The following is an 11,899-nucleotide window of genomic DNA, read 5'->3' as shown; positions in this document are numbered from 1 at the left end:
TTGAAAATCGAAATGTTAGGTTATGATTAGCGGCGGATGGTTTCAGTCCTTACCGAACTATGGTTTAACTCACAGCACCTGGCCAGTTATCCTGGTCAATTATAATCTACCCCCTTGGTTGATTATGAAACCAGAAAACATAATTCTTTCAACTTTAATCCCCGGACCTGTGTACCCTGGTAATGAAATAGATGTTTATATGCAGCCACTGGTTTCCGAATTAAAAGAATTGTGGGATGTGGGTATGGAAACTTATGATTCTTTTTCTGATAAAACATTCACGTTACGTGCGAGCTTACTATGGACCATAAGTGTTTTTCCGGGGTATGCAGTTTTATCAGGTTATAGTACAAAGGGTAAACTAGGTTGTCCAAACTGTCATTATTGCACATTGTCTACCTATTTGAAGCATAGATGAAAAGTCTGTTATATGAACCACATAAAATTCCTTCCACCTGACCACAAGCTTAAGTTTGACAAAAGAAGATTTAACGGTCAAATCGAGACAGAGTTTTGTCCACCGCCATTAACTGGAGCAGAAATTGAAGAACTGTTGCGTGGATATAAGAATAATTTTGGGAAGCAAATGAAACAAAAGAAGACTTCAGATTGCCCTTGGAAAAAGAAGTCCATATTCTTTGAATTACCATATTAGAATGGTCATCTAATCCGGCATAACCTAGATGTCATGCACATTGAGAAGAATGTGTGCGATAAAATATTAGGAACTTTGTTAAATATTAGTGGCAAGAGTAAAGATAATCTAAATGCTCGTTTTGATATGCAAGAGATGGGCATCCGTAAGGTTCTACATCCCGTGCTATCCGCTGATAACGAGCATTATGAAATTAACGCTGCTACTTTTGACATGACAAAAAAAGAAAAAGAATTTTTTTGCTCGGTGTTGTTAAATGCTAGGCTGCCTTATGGATGTGCATCTAATATCAGCCGTTGTGTGCAAATGAGTGAAAGAAAAATCTACGGATACAAAAGCCATGATGCACATTTCATTCTTCAATACTTGCTACAATTTACTGTGATTAAAACATTGGATCCAGAGGTTGCAATACCTTTGATTAGGTTGGGTTCATTTTTTAGGGGAATATGTGGGAAAGTTATTGATTTGGAGGATGTTCCCAAGTTGCAAGAATAAATTATAGAAATATTTTGCCAATGTGAAATAATCTTTCCACCAGCATTCTTCGACATTATGGTTCACCTTCTAATTCACTTATGCAAAGAGGTTGAACTAGGAGGACCGGTACATCTTAGATGGATATTTGGAATCGAACGATATTTGTGCAAATTGAAGTCATACGTTCGTAACAGGAGCAAACCAAAAGGGTGCATAGATGAAGGGTACTTGGTCGAAGAGTGCTTGAGCTTTTGTTCTCGGTTTTTAAGTGACGAAAGGGAAACAAAATATACTGAAGTTAAAGAAAATTTAGGATACCCCATTGGGTCCAGGAGAAACAAAAATGGAAAGGCTGTTCATTTAGGATAAAAGCTATGCAATGATGCCAATCGATACATACTCTTTAACTGTGGTGACATGGAGGTCGAGAAGTTGATGGAGTATGTTTTTTTCCATAGTTTTTGTATAAGTATATAAGAGTAGTGTATGTAAAATGTATGTAGCAGTGATTGTTGGATTTTAAACGCAGCGGGGGCATGGTAAAACACTTTTACACACATAAAATCCAAATAAAAGCATATAAATCATGAATAAAAATTCGAGGGATCGAATCTAACCTTTAAAAATAATTCGAAGACAACGATCAGAGATCCTTAGCAGTTGCTCCTCAAGTGTGAAGCACTCCACCGGTATCCACCAAGAAAACGATGTTAAGGAGGAGGAAGGAGGTGGAGAGAATTGGGTTTTCTAAACTTTTTGGGTTTTTGGGTTCGATGTGGGTTCGAATAAAATTAGGGTCTATAATAGTGTATTTATAGGAAAAATTTTCAGCTGAAATTTTCCCATAAATATTATTATTATTATCCCATTTATTATTCTCATTAATAATTAAAATACCTTTTAATTACTAATCCTTTTTTTAAACACTTTAGAAATAATTCTCTCTCTTGATTTAATTTCCAAAAATTAAATTCTTAATTAATAATATTAAGAACTTTTCTTAATTAATTTATAATCAATTAAATCTCATTTAATCAATTATTAAATTTTCCAATTAATTATTTATTTCACAAATAAATAATTATTAGCCATTATTAATTAATTCCTCCACCATTAAATCATTCTCTTTTTATGGTGTGACCCTGTAGGTTCAATATTAAGCCGGTAGTAGAATTAAATAATAATAAAACTATTTTATCATTATTTATATAAATTCTCTAATTTATTAAATATGATTAATTAATTAATCACATTTATTCTACATCGTGAGGGATACTTCTCAGCATATCGCGACTATCCGGATAATATGAATTCACTGCTTAGAATACCAAGAACCTATTCAGTGAATAGTTACCGTACAATAAACTCCTTCTACCCTACAATGTCCCGATTAAATATAAGGCATGGATCTCGTATCAAGCCTATCTAATTCAATCACTTGCTTACCATTTACTATGCGTAGTTCTATGCAAATTAGAAACTCCTTTCTAATTTCATTCACTCTGGCCAGAGATTCCTGAACTAGCATAAGTGGATCAGCCTTGAACATTCGCTTCCTTCACTGGAAGGGGTAGATCCTTTATTGATCATACACTATCTTCGTGTACAAATTCCTATACCCAGAAGAGCCCTAATAATTGTCCATGGAGACTAAGAACTAAACCAAAGCATAGTTCAGTGTACACAAGATGACTATGATGACCTCAAGTCTAAGGATACTTGTACAACTATCACTAAGCGAACAACTGTTGACACGTGAGTGAACTCCATCAATTATTCAGCTGGGTGAGTCATGTTCAGTGAACTTATTCTATAATAAGCATCTACATACTAGCTATAGTGTCACCACATAAATGTCTATAAGAACAGACATCCTTCATAATGAAGCAAGCATAGTATGTATCGATCTTTGTGGATTATTAATTACCAATTAGTAATTCTACGACCAGGAACTATTTAAGTTTAGAGTTATCATCTTTTTAGGTCTCACTATTATGATCTCATCATAATCCATAAAAAGCTTTACTCTAAACTATGGTATATCTTATTTAAACACTTAAATAGATAAAGCCCGTAATAAAAGCAAAACAAGTCTTTATTAATATCAATGAAATCAAAACAGATTACATAAAAGTTATTCCTAAATCCTAATACATGATTGAACTTAGGACATATTCCTTTCAGTGATAAATTTTATGTTTAATAAAATGCAGGGAACACCGTACCCTATATGATACTCATAAAAGTCAAGAAAGTACAACCGAGAGAGGACACATACAAAAGAATTTCATAATTGGTTAAAAGAAGAGATTGATAAAAAAGAGGGGGTGTTCACAACAATTGTTAAGTCTAGCAAAGGGGCCTCAACGAGCAGCTAAAAAGCATACTAGTTATATAATTAATGGGTTCAGATTCTATACGAAGCAAAGAGATGCAAAATGTACAACGCAGAAAAGTGGAGTTTTTTTAACAGCCCTTACCACGAGTTTTGCAAGTGCAAAAGATCAAAATCCAATAACCGGGGATGTTAGTTACTATGGATCAATTGAAGAAATTATTGAAGTTGATTATTGGGGTGCATTGAATGTAGTTTTATTTAAGTGTTGTTGGTATCGTAAGGACAAAGATTGTTGTGGGCTCACAAGAGTCAATTTCAATAGATTATACCAAAAAGATGATCCATTTGTTTTAGCTATGCAAGTACAACAAATTTTTTATATTCAAGATTGTACGGAACAACATTTATATTATGTTGTTAAAAAAATGCCGAGGGAGTGTAATGATAAATTACAAGGAAGTGATGTTCTTAAGGAAGTCAGTGGGACTACTATGCATGATGTGCCAATATATTTTGATATGGAAAATCGGACAGCTGATGGTGTCAATTGGTATAGAGATGACGTGACAAGATGACATATTCCTATTAATGATGAGCAAGAAAATGAAGAACTTGGCGAATGACCGGACTTGAATTAGTTATTGTATTTTGCATTTGCTGCTACTTGTAGTGTGACTTTTTTTATTAGTACTTGAATTAGTTGTTGTATCTTGAATTGGCTGTTACTTTTGCATTCTGATATTAATATTAGCACTTTTTATTTTGTATTTTTTATTACTTGTAATGTGTTTTTTATCGTACTTAAAATAATGTAATGAATTCTGATATTAATATCAACACTTTTTATTTTGTATTTTCTACTACTTGTATTTTGTGAAATTATTTCCCCCTTGTCATTTCTATATTGTGACATTAGTTCTTTCACTAATTAATATTTTATATTTTAATTTCAGGATGGCAGACTATTTCTTTCTCAGGTTTCATCACAAGGGCCAGTTTCTGAAAACTAAATACCTAGGTTGCATTTGTACAAAGATTCCTACTGCCATGGAAGCTGATAAATTTTCATTCTCGGTAATTATGGAGCATGTAATGGAAGACTGCAAATACACCGAAATTGGAGGACTTTATGTCAAGAAAGCTGGAGGTGGTTGGAAAATTATTAATAATGATGCTGAGGCAAATGAACTCGTAAAAGGATTGGCTGATGGTGCATATTTAGATCTGTATATCGATACTGTTGTTGACAAAGCAATAGAGCCGACAAAACAAATGCAGCCTCATGTGATAATACGACCAAGGACAAGTTTCTTTGAAGGTAAAATTGTATTTCTCAAATCATGTTTATTACAAATGCATTTAAGTTGTAAAATGTATCTATTTTTTGTCTTTGCTATTTTTCTAGGTCAAGAATTACAATTGAAACGCAAGTTTGTGAAAATACAAGGGATTCAACAAGAACATGCTGAGAAGAAGAAATTGGCAAATGATAGCCAACAATTGGTCGTTGAGAAGTCGGGACTGAGAGAAGAAGTTGCAGTTATACGAGAAAATGCATAAAAGAAGAAACCAGCTGATTGCATGTTGGTTGTTGAAGGTGACGGGCATCACCCAACCAAAAAGGCAACCAAAAAGATAAAACAAAAGAATGCAAAAGGAAATGCTGAAAAAGCAATTCACTCGGAGGTAATTTGGTTTAAAAATAAAATGTTGAATGCTCTGTTTTTTCTATTTTATTTACCATAGTATTTTAGATTATTATCTCTTTGTTAAGGTTTTCTCTGTCATTTTGCTCCCCTATTTTAGATTGATTTAATGGAGGAAAAAAGAAGAAAAAAGACTGTAGAAAATCAGAGGTACTTAGAGGAGACCAGACTAAAAAAATTGGCTGGTCGTTTGATTTCTGAGAAATCGAAAAAAATGAAAAAATCACTTGAAGAGTGCTGGGCCGAGTGTGATAGAGAATATACTCCAGGCCATGATAGCTTGGAAAATAGTGAAAATGAAGAAGTTCCCATGGTACATGTATCACTATCAAATGCATGTTTTGTTTTAATTATTTGTTCATATTTTCATGATGATATTTTCTATGAAAATCGATTAATTTAGTCTATGTTTTATGTTTATGCAGAAAATAGAAAAAGTGCAGAAGGTGAAGGCTGTCACCAAGCCATCGACACGTTTGACGCGTTCATAAACATTGAATAATGTTGCGACTACACATGAGGTACGATAAGTTTACTTTAATTTTATTTTAGCATTTTCTTCGAATAATATGTATCTTAACATTTATAAGAAAATGACCCTCCAATTTATTTGCCTTACTAATTATATAATCCAATGAGTGGTATTTAACTTGTTTTAGCTTGTTTTACATTAATAAGAACATGACCCTCCAATTTATTTGCCTTACTTTTTGCAAGGCCAATGTGGAAGAGATTGTGCAACCAGTACATGGTGATCGGGGACCATTACCACCTCCCCCACCACTACCTACTGATTTGGCACAATTTAAAAAACTGAAAAGGGCAATGGATAATGATGGAGTTGGTACGATTAGCGCATATATGGATCTGAAAAAACTCAGCTGGAACAGGAAGCCACCCATGTCATTAATGCTGAAGAAGAAGATTCGGGGAAGATTGATGACACGGTTGCAATTGTTGGAGGTATAATTCAACACATACCTAAGAGATTAGATATTTTCTAGCAATTTATGATTATAGTTTTGTTTATCTTCTTTGATAGATACAACTAAACCCAATAGGCGTGGAGGACCTTCAAAAATGAACCATGTCTTCACCAGAAAATTAGAAGACAGACCGGTGATTACCTTGAATAAAAAGCTTCAACCGGTGGCTGAAAGTAGTAAAATAAGAGTCGAGTTGAGTAGCTTTGTGGGGACTCTAGCAAGGCAATGTGTGCCACTTGATTATATTAATTGGAGTGTGGTTCCTGAAAGCCATAAAAATAGTTGGTGGGAGTATGTCCAGGTGAACACCATCAAATATATTTTCTTAGTTTCTGTTTTACATGTTGAGTTTTATTATTTTGTGATCATTATTCAATTGGATATATTTTGCATATTTTGTATAGACAAAGTATATCATTCCTGAGGAAGGTAAAGGCTGGGTACTTAGGACTATGGCTGAGTTGTGGAGGATTCACAAGAGTCGTGTCAAGGCGGAATATTATACCAAATACATTACTGATGTGGAAAGACTACAGAACAGGCCTGCCTCGATTCCATTGGAAAAGTTCAAGGTTTTGCTCGAGTATTGGGGTGATGAAGATGTGCAGACCAAAGCTGTAACAAATGCTGGAAATCGGAAAAAGGTCACTGATGTGCACAATGCCGGTCGCACAAGTTTCGCACAGATTGGAAAAAATATGGTATGCCAATATTTGAGAATCTTAAGAATTGCGCTAAATTTAAATCTGCAAATACTAATAAGTCGTATAATTTTTTTGCTACACTATATCTTTTATGTTAGAAAAATAAAAAGAAGATGCCTCAGACCCCTAGAAAAGGACATATCTACCCTCAGACTCGCAAGAATCCTACTGAGGTACCACATCAGTTTTTTTTGTCACAAATATGCATGAATTATAATTTTTACACACTCATATTTGGATCGTTCATAGGTTGAAGGTGATGCCGCAGAAACTGGTGGTGACAGTGAAGCGGAAGTTCAGCTGGACTTTGATGGTCATGGGCCAAACTGGTTGGTTGGCAGGACTGGCATAACAAGGAAAACGAAGAAAAATGCTATGAAAATTGAGAGGACAAATTCAGCAAAACTAGAAAAGCTATGGGAGGAGTTAGCTTCTGAAATGGAGGAGAAAATGAACAAAAAAATGGAGAATATATTAGGAAAGTTGGCCGAGGAGAATTCGTCGCTAAACATCATTGTAAAAGAATTGTTGGTCGACGCTTGTGCCGGGGATCGAGATGGGACTGCCACAGGTGGAGAGGAAGAAGTAGATGAAGAGGCAGTTCCACTTGAAGAAGATTGAAAATTTAGTACTACTACATATTTTGTTCTATGTAATTTTAACTTAAGATTATGATCGTGTGAACTTAACTTTACTATTTTCGCTTGAGACCTTTGTATTTTTGTTAGACTTGGTTTCTATGTAGATGTTGGAACACCAGAAGTTATGAAAACTGCTATTTGTGGATTATTGTTGGATTGTGTTATGGATATACCAATTAAGTTTGGTGGCTGTTAAAGAAATCTAAAGGTCATGCCCATTTTTTTTAAAACAATTGTGTTGCAGTAGAGGGTAAAATAGTTGCCATATACTTCAATTTTGTTAACAAACTATGTTGCAATTAACTCGAAATATGTTGCAATTAACTTGAACTATGTTGCATAAGTCCATGTATTGCAACAATTATCACAAAAAAACTTGGAAAACAATGTTGCCATAGGCAGCCTCATGTATTGCAATGCTTTTATATTTATTGCTATATATGTAAAAATGTTGCTATAAACCGAATTTGCAACTTCTTTACTCTGTTGCAATATGGTCCCAAATTCATTACCATAAGCCCTTATGGTAACGAGACCAAACGTTACGCCTATTTTTTCAAAATACGTTTCCATAGACCCTATTGCAATGATTTTGTACCATATAGCAACACTTTTTTAGGGTTGCTATAGGCAATCTATGGTGTAGTGATCTTAAGACTTCTCGAGTGATTTCTTGATAAGTAAATTTTCTGACTTCTCGGGGGACTTCTCGATAAACTTTATTATGACTTACCGACAAGTCATTGTAGAGTTTTCTATAAGTGTTAACTCACAGAGTTCTCTACATGTATAATTTTAGACTTATATATAACTCAGAACTGTAATAATTTAATTTAATAAATTATTTTAGTAAAATACTTTTGGCAAAATTATTATGATTTTATTTGGATTTATTCAAATAAAAATAGGAAACAATTCAGTCCATTTTAGGACAAACTGAGTATTTATTACATCTCGACAAGTCAGTTTTAGTTATCTAAAAGAGTAAATTAAAATGACTTCTCGATATGTAATTCTCTTTCAAAATGACTTCTCGATAAGTAAATTCTAAACATTTATTTTTGTTTTCTCGATAAGTCTTTTGCTTTTACTATAAATACTCAGACATCTCGACATACACATACTTATGCCTTCAATAACTCTAAGTGACCTAGGATTTTTAAATCAAGACTAATTTCTCTCTCGTTTTGAACTCTTTCTTTTAAATTTCTCTTACCCACTAAACCTCATACTCTTCTCAAAGGCAGCAAACATTATTGTACCCTTTATCCCAAAAGAAACCAACTTTCTTGCAATTCTAGATGCAAATCAAGCTCCTGAAGCTTTCAAAAGCTTTATAAAATTTCTTTCTGAAACATATTTTGTGGGAGCTCTTACTGCTAATCTTGTACTCTACTTAGATGTGTTAGGGGATTTCTGGAATACAATAGTGACAAGAACAGTGGTGCATGAGAATCAGGCAACATCAATAGTGATAAATTGTACAATCAAGGGCCAATAGGTGGAGATCTCTGAGACTGATGTTAATATGGCTTAGGGCATACCTGCTGACAAGCTGGTGTTAAGTGGCATTTATGTCCACTTAGAACATCCTATAAAGGCTTGAATAATTGAGTTATTTGTGTATTTGATGTGTTTTTGTAGTGTTTTTCATTTCAGGCATAGATAAAGGAATGAGGAGATTTAGCATTGCTTTGGTGCTAAGTCGGTGTTAGGAGGGTGTCTAAGAAGTTTGCTCGTGGAACGCCATCTCAAACCAGTCAAGAAAACTAGCAGAAGAAGGAATTCCAGAATGTCAGCGCGCCCGCACTGTGATAGCGCGCGGCCGCTCCAGGACAACAGAGAGACAGTGCGCCCGCGCCGGGCCGTTTTTCAGGATTCCTATTTCAAGTAGAGAATTGATTTTCTGGACTTCTAATCTGCATGGGCTACTATAAAATGATAACTTAAGGTCATTTTTCATAAGAAGCACATAACAGAAACTAAGGAGAAGATGGCGAGAAGACATAGGAGCACATATACAACAAAGGGGAAGAAAAGCTTGTTTATACTTGTGATTCTTTAATTGAGTTGTAATCTTAGATGCTAGTTTTCTTGTGTGTTGAACCTGTTACTCTTGTTTAACGTACTTTGATTATTTATTCAGTTTATAAAGACTTAGTTTATTATACCATGCTTTCATCAGAACCCGCGATGATGATGAGTTCGGTTATGGGCTAATCGCTATCGTGGGGTTCTAAAGGATTTACTTATGGATTTTAATAGTTAATTTATTTCGATACCTTAGTGTGTGGTGATTGTATGATATCCTAGTATTTGCTGTACTTATTCATCTTATGAGCGTCGCGAAGTTATAAGATAGCGTGTTAATCTCTATTGAAGCGAAAATGAATATAGGGGTTCAGAACTTGCCATGCTAGCATAGGTTCATGTATTTGATATGCATGATTCATAGGTAATTTTAACCATCTTACTTTCCCTATGTAATCACGATAGATAACTTGTGCATTAAACCGTTATGTTGTCATATTCTATAGACATATAGGGTCTCAATATAATTGGTGTCTATTCAGCTTCTATCTCTATTGTGAATGTCTGGTAGTAGGGTATTCGTACAACGAAAGTTGGCATTTAGTAGTTTCATGTTATCTGATTAGTTGTCATCACCATTGCATGCTAGGGTTAAGAACAAAAAGGCTATTGAATGAAGTATTTAATGAATTTAGAATCCCATGTTTGTGTTATATAAGTAAATCAATCTGAATTCTCTTAGCTAATACTACTTAGTATAATCTCGTTGTTATAAACAATCTCAACTTGTTATCATCTTAGCATTGAATAATAACCATACCATTGTTGCATAAGTGCATACATTGAATTTAACCTAAAAGAGTCTTTGTGGGAATGAACTAGAAATAATTCTATATTACTTGCGAACGCGTATACTTGCGTGTAATATTAGCGCGTGTTTTCGTCCTAACAAGTTTTTGGTGCCGCTGCTGGGGTCTCGGTGTTAATTTTTCGTTTATATGCTTGACATTAGTGGTCGTTAAAGTTCACTGACTCGTATATTTTACTTACTTGTTTGTTTGTTGCTTTTTCAGGTACTCTATAGAGCGTGTATGCTAACGTGTTCTCAATCTCGAAAGAGAACACTGGATAAAATGGAGGAAGTAGTGGTAAAAATTCTTTTTGAGGAAAAAGTTGAAGAAGAAGAAGCTCTTATTGCAATGGGAGAACCAGAAGCGAATACGAAAGCTTTGATGGATTAGTCTCAACCAAAGATCAATGATATTCATTCTAGCATTGTCCGATCAGCCATCGCGGCTAACACTTTTGAAATCAAATCTAGCATGATACATATGGTGCAGAACTCGGTCCAGTTTGGGGGTTCTCCGACGGAAGATCCTAACATACATATTATAGATTTTATCGAGATCTGTGACACTTTCAAATTCAAAAATGTGTCTGAAGATGCTATAAAGCTAAGGCTTTTTCCATTCTCTCTTAGGGATAAAGTTAAGTGTTGGTTGCATTCTCTACCACCAGGCTCTATCACTAAATGGGAAGATCTTACTCAAAAGTTTCTTACTAAGTTCTTTCCTATGGCGAAGACTGCCGCAATCAAGAATGCTCTTACTCAATTTGTGCAGCAATCAGGAGAGCCTTTGTGTGAAGCTTGGGATCATCATAAAGAGATGCTTATAAAGTATCCTCATCATGGGATGCCTGACTGGATGATTATCAACTGCTTTTATAATGGCTTGGGAGAACAGTCTAGACCCGTGCTCGATGCAGCAGCAGGTGGAGCCTTATGGGCCAAGAGCTATGATGAAGCTTATGAATTGATTGAACTGATGGCTGCAAATGAATACCAGAACCCTTCTCAGTGATTATCTCAAGGCAAGGTAGCAGGAATTCTGGAGGTGGACGCAGCTACTGCTATAGCTGCTCATCTTAAGGCTTTAACGATGAAGGTGGATTCTTTGGATAATTATGGATTTAATTAGATTACTAGTGTCTGTGAGCTTTGTGCTGGTGCGTATGAGACATAGCAGTGTGCTATATCTAGTGAATCAGCTCAGTTCGTGAGTAAGTTTCAGAGGTCGTAGCAACCAGTTCCAACCACCTATCATCCCAACAACCGCAATCATCCTAACTTCAGCAGGAGCAACACTCAGAATGCAGTTCAACATCCTTATCAGTAGTATGCAACAAAGCAATACAACCCTTATGATTTTCAACAACCATAATATGCACCAAGACAAAAACTCCAACTGCAACAATCTAATGAAAAATCTGAATTGGAGGAGTTGAGGCTTATGTGCAAGAGCCAAGCGGTTTCTATTAAGACCTTGGAGAATTAAATTAGGCAGATTACAAATGCCT

The 11,899-nt window shown here is 35.0% G+C and overlaps 1 protein-coding gene and 1 non-coding gene across 2 annotated transcripts; one reads left to right on the top strand and one right to left on the bottom strand.

Annotated features, from left to right (window-relative positions):
- Positions 1-6,972: 6,972 nt before the first annotated feature.
- On the top strand, positions 6,973-7,578 carry LOC141666562 (uncharacterized). The gene is made up of 2 exons (XM_074472627.1): positions 6,973-7,042; positions 7,119-7,578. Exons 1-2 carry the CDS (start codon positions 6,983-6,985, stop codon positions 7,488-7,490), a joined length of 432 nt encoding a protein of 143 aa, XP_074328728.1. The 5' UTR covers positions 6,973-6,982; the 3' UTR covers positions 7,491-7,578.
- Positions 7,579-11,130: 3,552 nt separating this feature from the next.
- On the bottom strand, positions 11,131-11,237 carry LOC141669584 (small nucleolar RNA R71). The gene has a single exon (XR_012553854.1). It is a non-coding gene; the product is annotated as a small nucleolar RNA R71 (small nucleolar RNA).
- Between the last annotated feature and the right edge of the window lie 662 nt (positions 11,238-11,899).

Source organism: Apium graveolens, chromosome 6 (genome assembly GCF_009905375.1).
Source record: "Apium graveolens cultivar Ventura chromosome 6, ASM990537v1, whole genome shotgun sequence".
NCBI classification, from domain to species: domain Eukaryota; kingdom Viridiplantae; phylum Streptophyta; class Magnoliopsida; order Apiales; family Apiaceae; genus Apium; species Apium graveolens.
This window is presented reverse-complemented; position numbering and strand designations above follow the sequence as displayed.